We start from the raw sequence: 13,876 nt of genomic DNA on the forward strand, positions 1-13,876 counted from the left end.
TACAAGAGGAGCAATGCTTCCTCCCATTGCTCCAAATTCTGACCTTCTTCAGAAGGCAGGCACATTTCTGATCTCATGTAATTACTGTATGATACTGAATAATACTGAATCACTTGGCCATTAATGGTATAAAGATGACTAGTTTTGCCTCCTTTCTCTACTTAGCCATATTCTATTTTATCAACTGAAGATTACTTTTTTTATGTGACCAACTTTGGCAAAAACCCATAGTCATAAACAAAAATGAAACTTCAGTCAAGGGTAAAGGAATCTAAATAGCAGATTTAGTTTTCAGTGCTGAATAATACCTTTCAGCAAAATTTGAATTTGCTTTTTAGAATATTCACTTTAGAGGCAAAGGCAAAAACAGAAAAAGGAAGGAAAAAAAGCAAACTAGAACATCGTCATACAACAAACAAATAAGTAAGCAAAACGCAAAACAAAATTCTCCATAAAGACATAAAACTTTTCCAAGACTGCCTTCAGCATACCAATATTGCCACTAAATGAAGAGCCAGTGTCCCAGAATATTTATTTTCAATTCATCTTCTCAAGCATTTTTTCAGGTTAAGCAAATTATTACTCCATATAAAATGTCTAATCTTTCTCTATTCAAAAAGATGAGACTATCTGGTCTCTTTGACAGCTGTCTGCCCTCTTCTGAAATCCTCTGGTTTTCAGTATCTCTTCTGAAAGAACTCCCTAGAATAAAATGCAAACACTGGGTGTTGACTATCTAGGGTAGAAAGCAGAATACAAACCTTTGCCTGAAACGAAGGGATTAGAAGTATCTGAAATTCTGGTTGATGTATCTCTTAAAACCAAGCTCAGCCTTGGATGCCCTCAACCCCATACCCAGTCTTGTCCCCGCTCCACACACACACACTGCTGGTGGGTAATAGCTATAATGAGAGATCAACTTCCTTAACATTTTCTCAAAGCATGAACACAAGGTCAGGGCTTATCAGCAATAGTAATAAGAACATATAATTTTAGGTGGTATTCAGAACACTACACTCTATGAGCTCATTCAATCATTTTAGCAGAAAACAGACTTTATGCAGAATTGACCTTCAGCTGCTGTTTTCTAAGACCCAAGACCTGTTTTCTTAGCTTTATATTTGTGTACAGTGTAAATAATGATGCTGAAATAGCAAAAACACTGTCTGACTCAAAGAACTTTCTGCTGGACACGAAAATGATGTCTCAACAAAAAGTATAAGGCAAAGGTACCCACAACTCTGAGTAATTCGATAATTCTACCAATGGCTTTTTGTGACATAATAAACCACAAGACTAAGTTTATGTTGCTAGAACTTCAACATGGAATTACCTCTTTAAAATGTGTATCATTTCAGGATATTTTAATACATAATTTTTTAAAAATCTAAAAAAAGAGAAAAATCTTTAGTTCTTTCTTTCTCTACCTATCTTCAAAAAGTTCCCATTTAGGATGTGCTGTCATACTATACATGCCAAACATTAGTTCCCTATTACCATTTTCCTGATGTTTATCACATTATTTTCCTTCATAAAAATAGGTACAAGCTTATCTTAGGGCAGCATGAATTTTTTTTAGGTAGATGGTGGCACAGAAGAGAAATGCTTGTTTGTTTGTTTGTTTTTTCTCTCTCTGTCCCTTTTATTTATACTAGACCTTTTGCAGGCATCTTCTACTTTGGCTTCAATTTTTTGACATTCAGAGAATCTGACAGCATATTTAAATAAATACTATTAGTAATTTCTGACCATGGTGATTGGTTAGTTATCTATGACTGCTAGCAGCACTGGGTCAGTTCTCTGTGAAGTAACTATGGAAAATGATCACGGCCACATGTAGCTACCTTCCAGGAATGATCACTCTGCAATAATGCTATCCTCTTAATATGGCACATTTAGTGGAGTCAATTCTCATTTTCTACCTTTGGAAACCATTTAAAGAAAAAGTAAGTAGGTGAACAAATAAAATTAAATTAAGATTTTGGTGGCCACTGTGCTTAAGTCTCTAGACCTAAACTTCTAATGCTTGGTAAATCTAACTGAAGTGCCTCCCTTTTAGGTAATTTCCTGTACTCACTGCTGCACTGCGGCTGTTACCACCTTTAAATATGAGAGATGGGGTTTGAGGAGTGATCATTTGGAGGGATGCATATTTACTTTTAGTTTTTGGTGGGGATGAAGAGGCAGGGAAAAGAAAATGGAGCAGAAAAAGCCACCAAGATAGGAAAGCTATAATATAGAGTGTATTTATTTATTAAAGATGGCTCAAAAATAGAAAAAAAATGGTCAAGCTATCAGGAATTCACCACAGGAATATTGCTTTAAAATGTTCACAATTATATGGGAAAGTAGTCTGATGTTTTCAAAATAACAACTTGCAAAAGTGCAGAGTGCCTAAGAAACCCCTCTGAGATCCCTATACTGGGAAATGAAACAGCTGCACTGTCAACTTTCATTCCTCCCATCATCATTATACAATAGTTGCTGAGTTGCTGACTTTTGTTTGTGTCCTGTCATTCAAAAGTAACACATTTAATTGATCGGTTTACTGGCATTTATGAATAAGCACTCAAAGTTCTAGGCTTTCTGTCCTGAGAGCATCAGCTCCTGGCACCCCTGCATGACTCTCTGACATCCTCCTGGGAGCAGCGGGTATTACAAGAGCTCCTTCAGAGCAAGAGATGGATGGTTTGATGCCCAATTGTTCCACACACTCAAGTGTCTTTCATTTTTTAAAAAGTGAGATACTGTATCTTCTAATATTGAATGAAGTGAAATACTAACCCTTCTGACATTAAAAAATAATGGCAGCGAAAAATTATCTTTATTCTTTATTATTACATAATTCCCTACTTAAATTTAAATTAAATTAAATTTTCCCTTGTAACAAGGAGAAATACCTATAATTCTCACGGTTGCTTTAGTGTTTTTCCCAAGGGACTCCTTTCCTTCTCTGACAGGATATATCCAGTAATATCAATATTTCAAACATTATGATGTCAGAATTAAAATACACTAAATTCTATTTACCACAGACTGTAGCATCTATCCTTCTCTTCTTTTCTTCCACTCCCCAAATTTCCTGGTTATAATATCTGGTTAGATTTAGGTCTCTCATATTCTTTTCATTTATGAGACACTGACCCAAAGCTAAGAATACCTTGCTGATATTACTTTCCCTCCGTCTCTGTCACTCCCTTTTTGGGGGGCGGGGGTGAGGAGCAAATGATTCAAACCTTTGTAAAGAAAGAAATTCTATATACACGATGGTAATTTTCCACCAAAATATTTTAAAATCTATCATCCTCTTGCATTCAAGAAACAATCCTCCATTTAGCAGATAAGCAAATCAGGACCGAGAGAGTTCTGTGATCTGCTTCCAGTAGCACAGTCAGTTGTCAGGTCGAGCCCCAAAAGGTCCTGTCCCAGCCTGTGACTTCATTGAAATAGAGGAAAGTTTTTTTGATGGCCATTATTCAACTAGACATTTTCACCTGAGACACACAATTGCTCAATGAACATTGACTAAATATTGGATGTTTTGGGGGTTGAACTCATAATGGTTCTCAGCCAATTGAAATAGATCAAACAAAGAAAAAAATCAAATATCCCGAGGCATTTATTCAGCTGACACTTACTGAATGCCTACTATGTGCCCAGATCTCTGCTGAATGTGGAAACCAAAAGATAATTAGACATCCTCCTTGACATTGAGGAATGTACCAATTAATTATTGAAGAAAAAAACTGTATACTGCAATGTGATCAGTGATATAATAGGAAAAAGTATCAAGTTCCATGGAAACATGAAAGAAAAATGCCCTGAAAGGAGAAATTCTCATGAGTTTCCAACTTAAGTTTGAGCTTAAAGGATGAGGAGACTTTCTCCAGGCTAAAATGGGAGGGGTTGGGGGAAGGTAAAGACATTTTGCAATGCCAGACACTCTCAATGCTCAGTAAGTACAGGTTGAGGGAATAAACAAATGAGAGGATGAATTGACTCTAGATAGTGGTGTGCTGGTAAACTAGCTCTCTGGAGAAAAACAAAACCCCTGACATGCAGCAAATGTCTATTTATGTGGAGTAAATACTCCCACCATGGCCAATTTCAAGCTACCAACATGACATCACTGATCACAGAGTTAGGAGGAGATGTGCACCTTTGGCTCTTGCCAGCCAGTTTGAGCCGACTCCAGCTCACTGCTAACTGTAGAATATTCTATAAGGATTTGTGGAATGAATGAGCGTATAAATAAAAGAAAGAACAGATTACATGATCCCAGGGCTAGAACCAATATGGTCAAAGGCACAGAGATCTGAGAACGCATTACCCTCTCAATGAATAAGAAGCTCTGGGAGGTGTATCAGGAGGAGAGAATGAATGGGGAGTTGGGCTGGATCTAGAATGCCAGGCTCTGGGGTCTGACTTTATTCAAAAGGTAGTAGGGCATCATCACAAGCTTTTTTTTTTTAATTTAAATTAATTAATTAATTAATTAATTAATATTTGGCTGCGTTGGGTCTTCGTTGCTACGCGCGGGCTTTCTCCAGTTGTGGCGAGCGGGGGCTACTCTTCGTTGTGGTGCACGGGCTTCTCATTGCGGTGGCTTCTCTTGTTGCAGAGCATGGGCTCTAGGCGCATAGGCTTCAGTAGTTGTGGCACATAGGCTCAGTAGTTGTGGCACATGGGCTCAGTAGTTGTGGCTCGTGGGCTGTAGAGTGCAGGCTCAGTAGTTGTGGCACACGGGCTTAGTTGCTCCGCGGCATGTGGGGTCTTCCCCGACCAGGGCTCGAACCCGTGTCCCCTGCATTGGCAGGCGGATTCTTAACCGGCGTGCCACCAGGGAAGTCTCCATCACTAGCTTTTGAAGGAGCACTCTGACTAGATCCATATTTTAGATGCACCTTTGGCCATAATCCCCTAAGACCACCTTTGCTTGCCTCAAAGTATGAACACAAATGTGAATGGTTAAATCCTTCCAAAATTTTAATATGCAGAACAGCTAAAGCCTTCCTTTCAGCAAAACAGAAGGGTAAGATATCCTTCAAATTCTTACTCTGTTGTTGGAAATTACTTCTTTATTGAGTCAAAAGCAGTCCTAATGAAGTTGGAGTCAACCAACAGAGGCAAATCCATTTTGAAGCGCAGTATACGCGTGAAGTCAAATGTAAAGAATAAAGGAGAAAATGGATTAGATGGTGTGTTACTGGCTCAGTCACACAGGATACAAAGAAACTACTTTTAAAGACCACCATGACACCCAACCCTCTTCTCTACTGTAGACTCTTTATGTTTCAGAAATTTGGGCTTGTACATATACATGGCCCCAAATTGATGGCTTTACTTTTTGAAACTGGCAGGTGCTTTTCCAAACCAGAAACCTTCCCCAGGAATACAGCTTACCTAGAGATATTGTCAGGTGAGCAGGCAGAGATGCTTGTCTCCATGCTGTCAGAGCTGTCTAGGCTCAGAGTATCAAAGGCCTGGTCCTTGTAGCTGTGATCTGGGTAGTGGAAACTGTTCAAGTAGACATTTGATTCAGATGCTGTGCGGCTGTAAAATTCAGAAGACTTCTGCCTTTGTCCTTCAGTCATCTGTTGGTGATTATATCCTAAGGAGAGAGCCATAAATACGTTAGTATGCCTCATTTCTTTCAGTCTTAGATCTTCTAAGACTTAAACCAGGAACCCAAAACATCTGCCTATGAAACTGGGGCCTTGGTCTAATTTGTTTTGAAGCCAAGAAGATCAAAGAAATGGCATAATGCTCAGTGCAAGGAAGAGTTTCAAAGAAGTGGTCTTGTGAATGATCTTTTCTGTCAGCAGATCACTTGACACTTTCCTATGCCATTTCTACATCTCAGCACAACTGAGAATAATACATCAGCACACACACAAACACACACACAAAACCAAAACAGAAACACATTTACAGGCCCTGAATCCTCTGATAATAGCTGGGTTTAAGTGAAGCAAGATGACTCCAGTGACAAGCAACACCAGGGTTTTCGGGCAGTCACTTCTTCAGTGGTATTGCAATTTAAAGGGTACTGGATCTGGTCATAAAATAGCAGGTGGATCATCTAGGTGTAGGATTTGAGAAACCTGTGTCTCACTCATATCACTAACACTTTTAATCTGGTTAATGTTCAAACTGACATTTTTCTCATTCTTTTTTTTCAAATTCCCTTGTCTGCCAATTACTTATTTAAAACACTCAGAATCAACAATACTTCCAATGGCTGTACTCCTCCTAATTAGTGTATATACAGCTCTCTTCTTTTTCTGCCTTAACAGTCAGCCTTCAGCTAGCTGGTGATATCAACCGTATGAAAACATAGGGATCACATCAACAGGAGCAAAAGTGCCACTAATAAGAGGGGTTTTCCTTACCCTGGTACCTGGTCAGCTGGCACATGAGGCCACTGGCTTGACTTTGTGTTATTCTATGGCTTTCTTCTGGTAGCTGATTCTGGGCATCACAAATCGAATTATTCTTCCTTTCAATTCTCTATTTAGCATGTATTCAGGAATCAGGGATCATAGTGATAAACAAATCCCTTAATTCATTAAAAAGATGTTTCTTTAACCAGTACCATAGTTTGCAATCACTTTCTCCCTGATCAAATTTACTTACCAGACTTATGAAGAGTTTACAGCTGGACCATCTGGATTTTCCCTGTTTTCTTGTACTTTACCTACTTTTCTATGAGGTTTTTAATTAGTAATGAAATGGCAAAAAGCAGGCCAGAGGGCAAAAGAAGGCAAATAATTCCAAACAGCTTCCTCAGCTGTTGATTAACTATTTCCATTTAAAAACGGAAGCCACATCCATGAAGCTTTAACAAAGCATTATAGACCAAAACTAAATCTGTAAAATGATTTGAGTTCCATGAGGAGTTTGCATGCCATTAGTATTTAGAGCAGTTTTAGATATCTAAGTGAAAATATGTTAGTTCAGGTTAAGGCATTTCTGGGAAAATAAGTTTCCTTGATATAAGATGTAATTATAAATTATAAATATACACGTATGTAAAAACTACATATCACTTTGCTAAGGAAAGATGCAAAACATAAAAGCACACCATGAGACTTTAGAGAGAATATTATTAATTGTAATGATTAATGCATAAAGCATTACACAAAGCCAGTGCATTCATAAGCGTGGAGCTTGTGCCTTTTTTTTTTTTTTTTGTCTTAAGAATGGCAAAATAATTCATTACTCAAATATTTACCTTTGATACTTGAACTTTTGGAATTACTAACTGCTCCTTTTAAATCGTTTCCAATTATTCATTATGAAAAAAAGGGGGACAATAAAAAAAAAACACCAGAAATTATTTGAAAAGGTCACACACATATCTTTCCTTATGCTTTCAAAAAAGGTTCGTTGGCAAAGAAACCTTCACACTGGCACCAAAGACATGGAAGACATTTCCTTGTTTTAGTATGAACAACACATCCCAAAAAGACAGCCCTGTCATTTCAAACATATACGACTTATCTCCTTGGTGATGACAGGTGCCACAACCTCCCTTCCCTTCAGTTTTTCACTATGAGGAAAAGCCAGTTCCTACAATGCAATTAACACTTTCTTGGAAAAGCAGAAAAGAGGGGGAACGTATTTCTTCTTAAAGCAACTGTACGCCCTGCTCCTCAGATCTCCCAGGATTTTTTTTTTTTTTTCCCCAAAAGTACCACAGAATAAGAAAATGAACTTACCACCTTCAGGTGAGGTAGACAGTAAACTAAAATGGCTCCAAGTTTTCAGATGCGGCCATAAGGGAGAGCCGTGTTACAATGTGCTGTGCTAAGGATTGTGAATGTAAATTCCCTAGATCACCTCACTATGTGTTTTATTTTTATTTTATTTCTTTGCTCTACGTCTGAGAAAACCTTGCATCACTCTGGTGGTAGGATAAGCACCTTGCATTTTCATGGCAACTTAAACGAAAAAGGCTGCCGCTAACAAGTAGCTTCCAAGGCAAGATTTGAGTTTCCTGTGGATCCAGTGTGAGTGGGAAGGTCCACCTTATGCAGTCCCTTCTATCCCCGCAACCGGCCAATATTTTACTGATCACGATGAACTCAGCTGTCACCTGGCTTAGTCTCCTCCCTCCTGAACAATTCCGAAAAAAACAAGTTACCCCTGCAATTACAATCGAGGGCATGGACCTCTCCCTCGTGACCCCAGAATTGCACCAGCGTGATTCCTAAGAGCTGGCTTTAGGATCCAGGCTCTGGCCTGGCCATTTAAAGGTACAGATACTTTCAACAGAAGGACACCATAGGAGCGCAGGAGATGGAAGGAGCGTTCCTGGTAGGAGGCCCAAGAAGAACTGCTGTGCATGAAGCAGTGCCAGAACAGGTGTGAGCTGGATTAAGCCACTGCTCAAGTATAAGTTATCAGGGAGGGGGTCATATATGTCCTGTTCACCACAGAATCCCCGCTTGTTTAGCATTCAGATGTCACAAAATAAAGAGTCCCTGAATGAATTCACTTGTTCAATAAATTCCAAAAAGAGTTTGTTCAGGTTTTTCCATAAGATGTTACTGAAAAACCCAAATGAACTTTTTGGCCAACCCAATATATTAGTGACTAAATAAGGAAGTGGAATGCATCTACTGGTTCGGGTGGGGCAAAGTAAGCGGACTGGAAAAAATGAGACTTCCCCAAATCCCTGAGACTGCTTGGTTTTTGTTTTTGTTTTTAAATTATGTAGCAAGAATAATATTCAGCAGTGGGACAGCATCTGAAAAGTAAAAAGGGCCTTCCTTGTAAATGCTCTAAATCCTTCCTATCCAGATAGAAATGGCTGTTTGAATAGGGTATTTTGTAAAGTTTATAAAGTAAGACCTGATAATATCTGAGGCTGGTCGCTAAGCATAGCACATACATGGAATCCAAATCAACTCAACTCTCTTCACTGCCTCGGAAGAGCCAATCGGTTGGATGTTCAAGGCCCATTTATTATTATTATTGTTATCATTATTTTTAATGTCAATCTCTATGAATTCTGGCTGATTGTACCTGAAAAGTGCTTTGTGAGTTAACCATTGTGGGATATATAATCTTGCCAATATTTTCCAAATGTGTGTTATATACCTTAAAATGGTTATCTGGGCCTTAATACAGAAAATGGGATGACTTAAAATTATAACCTCGGTTTAAGAGGATAAAATGAATCAGTATTTCTGACGGTTTCTCACCTGCTGAGACATTCATTCTTCCTAACCATAGTCCCCAGCCGGAAGATGAAGGTGCAGGACAAGTCAGGAATGAGGAGGAGAATGATAGAGAAAGGGAAAAAGATACAAGATCAAAAAGGATGACAAAGGGACAGGAAAATTAAACGTCTTCCAACATGCAGTCATTGACGGTGTTAGTAACAATACCAGCTTGACAAGGTAAGATATTCACATTTTTAGATTAAATTTGAGTGTATAGAGACGAACTCAAGAAGTTAACAAAACAAAAACAAGCTTCTGATACATGCACACAGTCAAAAATGATTTGTTACAGGAAAAAAAAAATCTTTCACACATGTTCAACTAGAACACAGGGAGAATAAAAACAAGATTATATCTATAGAACAATTCCTTTTTCCAAGAAGACATTAACAAATAGTTTTTAAGACTTAAGGTTTGTAAAATGCCATTCAATGATTTGAAGCACAGTCCATCAAACTTTATAACAAGTCAGTCTTTTAATGCCCTACATTTCTGTCACCCAGCCACATAAGAATCATTTATTCTAGCCAGCAATTCAGGCTGTTCTTCACTCTTTACTAAGTCTTAAGGCTTAAATGGAATGAATAGGTAGGAGCCTCCTAATTCCTTCCATCCTCTCACATAGCCTGCCGCCTGCCTTATTTATACCTGGCCTTTATAAAGGGGAGACATCATATTTTACACTTAGCCTATACACATCACAAGGCCCACTCTTTTCTTTATCTAGATCCTGAGTCTTACAAAACGGTGCTTCCGAAGCACTCGTGTTTCCTGCATGGTCTGACCTTGCAATAAAAAAATCAAAACAAAGAGGGTCATGCAGCTGCCGGTGAATGAACAGCAGCTGCACGCAGCATTGTGCTTCTAGCAAATGTGCAACAATTTTCCTCTAATGTGTAAGAAGGAATAATCATTAGACTAAAAGTCCACCATTGTACAGTTTTAAATCTGATCATTTCTTAAAGATGACAATGACCTTTCACTATTTGCTGGAAACAAAAACACCACACAGGGAGGTTGTCATACCTTTCTTGGACTTTCCTGCATTGAACAGAAGATAAAAGGACAAAGATTTCATTCATTCTAAAGCTTACAAAGGAATAGTTCACAAGTTGTACAAAAGCCAATAACCATTACAACGTTAGGATCTGAGTCCCTGGACCCTTTGCTTTAAACTCTGCTCTCAGAGATCTTTGTTTGCATGATTCACGCTGTCAGGTCTATTAAAAAAGTGCTTATTGAGGGAAGGCTTATACTTACACCATTGTCCTTGATGTATCCATTATGAATAAGCAGCAAAAAAACAGTTCATTTAAGTTAATTTGTGTAAGTCATAAAAATGATAAGATCTATTTAATTTGAGTTAATGAAAATGTGCGAGGTCTAATTTTTTCAAAACCATGGACTTTTACTTGGTGTTTGCTATTTTAATGGAGCCAACAAGTAGTAGTGAAACAATTCCAAATGAAATTATGATTCATCCTTCCTGGTCCTTGTGGGCCACCTGTATGGGCTTAGTAGAAAATCTGCCAATTTTATGGTCCGTTGTAGCTCTAAAAACTGCAGCCCCTGACCCTTCCTCCTCTGGGCGGGGAAGCCAAGGGTGGCAGGCTGGCCTCACAAGATACATCACATCCTCTTGGATCAGTACACATATGAGGTTTCTCTATTTCTCAGAAGCTGTCTCATCATCACGACATGAAACTCTTTAAGAGGAACACCACTCAGAGCTGCAGCAGGGAAAGACAGGCTGCAGACTTCTGGGATGTACAAAAGACCCAGCAGTGAAGAACAGGAGCACAGAGGACAGGTCAAAGACAATAGATTTTGTAGAGGGCACCTAATGTGACCTAAGGGAATTGGCTCAGTTCTTCTTCATGGACCTAGCATGGGAATTCCCATTATTTGGGGGGAACACAGATGAGAAAAATAGAGATCAAACATCCCTCCAGTTTCACCATATTCTCACAAGAATCCTCTTACACAGTATTGTTTACAAGTTTGTTTGGTATAAAGGACTAGTTTTTCTTACTCTCTATCTTAAGGCAAAAACTCTCAACATAAAGTATGGTGCTGTGGCCAGTCCAAACTTTGATGCCTTCAGCCAGTGGCAAAAATACCTTTAAAAAGAAGTCTATAAATATCACAGAGAAATGCTTCAACGGAAAACAGACTTGACCCACAAGCGAACAGTGATTAATGAGAGCCAAAAAAATACTCATTTATGTTTATTATTTATATACCATAAGAGATATTTTTAGTTTATTAAGAAATTATGATAAAATAAAAGAGAAGTTCAATCAAATGTATTTTATTCAAAGGTTAACACTGCAAACCTCTCATATATTATAAACCACTTTTATGAACACCATAGCTTCTATTAACTCTTAAATCACTCTGGTAATGATATAAAATCCTCATTCAAGTGATATATATAGCTCACTTATCCACACACATATACACATTATGTATACATGCATATATATACACCAATACATAAACATATTTCTAATGGTACTAGTGATTATTCCCTGGTGACATTAGCAAAGAGGCCGAGCAGTCAGAATTGCCTCTAAGCTGGCTTAGCGGGAAGGGTTTCAATCCCACTAATGAACGCATTGAGAGGCCAGACGCTCATCACTCTGTCAGCATCCCCATTCACATCCCGGGCATACATCCATCACTGCATTTACCACATTTTATTGAAAGCATCTGTTTTGTTTTTCTCTTCCTCATGAGACTCTAGGCATTTCAAGGGCAAAGATCATGTAATTTATTTGCATTTTTGCTGTCTAGCACCATGCCTGCTCAAAAGTTAGGGCCAATGTAAGTTGACCTAAACTACCGTGTTAACACAATAAATCTAATCTGCATGAGAAGCTCACCTCTGGAACTGCCTTACAGTATCTTCTTCTAGCCCCACAAAGACTACTTGAGAACCCCATTAGAAATGCAACATATTATTACAAAGGAACAGAACATGCTGAGAGTCCAAGTCTACCTGAAACCTAACAACCACATAGACTAGAAGCTCAACCCACTTTAAAAGGCCTAAGGGAAGTCTGTCCTGGGCCACTAGTGCTCTGGGTCAGCTCAATGAGTCTTTAGCACGTGTTCAACAGGGTGGCTCAGCCACAAACCAGGGGAGTGACTTGACTTGGTTGAGTGCCTTGGTAATCCCTCAGGATCTCAGGGGTCTCTTTTTTCCTTCTCCCAATCAAATGGGAAGGTTAGTAATTCTCTGTGGGCCTTTCTGATTGGAGAAGTCTACTGAATTTATAAAGTACAACGGGTATGTACCAGCCAAAGGTGCATATAGGAAAACTTATCTCAGTACAACAATAAGGAAGTATGCATATATATATCCCTCCCCTAAGTGGACACATTAAGAGTAAAGTTGACTGAATCACTTTGCTGTACAGCAGAAATTAACACAACATTGTAAATCAACTATACTTCAATAAAATTAAAAAAAAATAAAAAGAGTAAAGTTGAGGACTTAGGTTGATCCCCTCCCTAACGATCCCCAACTCTGTGTGGTCTCCCTCTCCCTGAGGAATTCTAGTGCTTGACGAAGGACATGACACTGGGCTTAAAAGGTACCCACCTCTGAGCATCCTCCGAGATTCTGAGTCTTTGGTCATGGTTGCCAGCGAGTGGGGAAGCACGCTGCCACAGCTGTTGCTCTGTCCCAGGGGCAGGTGGCCCTGTGAGGAACAGGAGGAAAAACTCAGGCAAACTGCAGGCCCAATGGTCCTTCTGGACATGGTCACATCGCTGATTCCTAGCTCCTATCTAAGCGCAGAAGGCAGCGAAGGTAGGTCTTTGCACCCCGTGTGTTGATGCTCAATGGTAAAGGCCAGTCGCTGTCTCTCCCCAGGAGCTCCACAGCAGTCTCAACATCACAGCCATTCCTCCAGTGGCAGCAGTTCCAAAAGTGAAGACAGATGGGGAAAACACTGTCCAAAACCACCTCAGAGAACAACTCAAAGTCCCTCATGCGCGAGGAGCAGGTGCAGGGACAAGAACGCATGCACATCATGCACAAGGACAAAGGAGATCTACACACGTTACAAGGGCACCAATTTCCATCTGCTCCAAGTGATCGAGTGGGCTGAAAACTGGAGACACCTAATATTAACTATCCCGGTGGTTTTAGCACACTTTCAAAATAGCAAATTCCTTGGAACACCAGTTTATAAAATAGATGAAAACAAAGTGATTAAGGACAAGGGAAGGACTCCAAAGTCTGTCCCACTCAAAACCTCCTTCTCACTTGCCCTTCCCCTCTTCCTGCCATGACCCCTCGGTAAGGCAGCAGAACGGGCGTGAGGGCAACTCAGGCATCAGACCACATGGATTCACATTCTAGCTTCAATGCCGACCAGCTTCAGGTGCCCAGGTGGACAAGTCACCTAGCTTCTTTCCACCTCAGTTTTATCCATGTGTACAATGGGGATACTAATTAGTACCTCTACTACCTAGTGTTGTTGGGTTTTACAATGAAACAATCCACGTCAAAGGCTTAGCCCAGTGTCAGGCTCCAAGCAATGGTTCGATAAATATTTTTTGCTATTATTCCTGGAATCCAGAGCTTACGTCCTCCAATTTCCATACCTGGGATACAGCTACGGGAGTGTGTCACA

At 39.5% G+C, this 13,876-nt stretch overlaps 1 protein-coding gene across 11 annotated transcripts in view; it reads right to left on the reverse strand.

The window, feature by feature from the left end:
• PHLDB2 (pleckstrin homology like domain family B member 2) overlaps nt 1-13,876 on the reverse strand; it is a 124,010-nt gene that overhangs the window by 10,530 nt on the left and 99,604 nt on the right. For all 11 annotated transcript variants that reach the window (XM_068546768.1, XM_068546770.1, XM_068546769.1 and 8 more), the window contains 2 exons: nt 12,838-12,937; nt 5,404-5,611 (listed from right to left, as the gene is read on the reverse strand). In XM_068546768.1, coding sequence (XP_068402869.1) covers nt 5,404-5,611; nt 12,838-12,937 — 308 coding nt within the window. The remainder of the gene's footprint in view (nt 1-5,403; nt 5,612-12,837; nt 12,938-13,876) is intronic.

The sequence above is a fragment of the Eschrichtius robustus genome, chromosome 6, assembly GCF_028021215.1.
Source record: "Eschrichtius robustus isolate mEscRob2 chromosome 6, mEscRob2.pri, whole genome shotgun sequence".
In the NCBI taxonomy this organism is placed as follows: Eukaryota; Metazoa; Chordata; class Mammalia; order Artiodactyla; family Eschrichtiidae; genus Eschrichtius; species Eschrichtius robustus.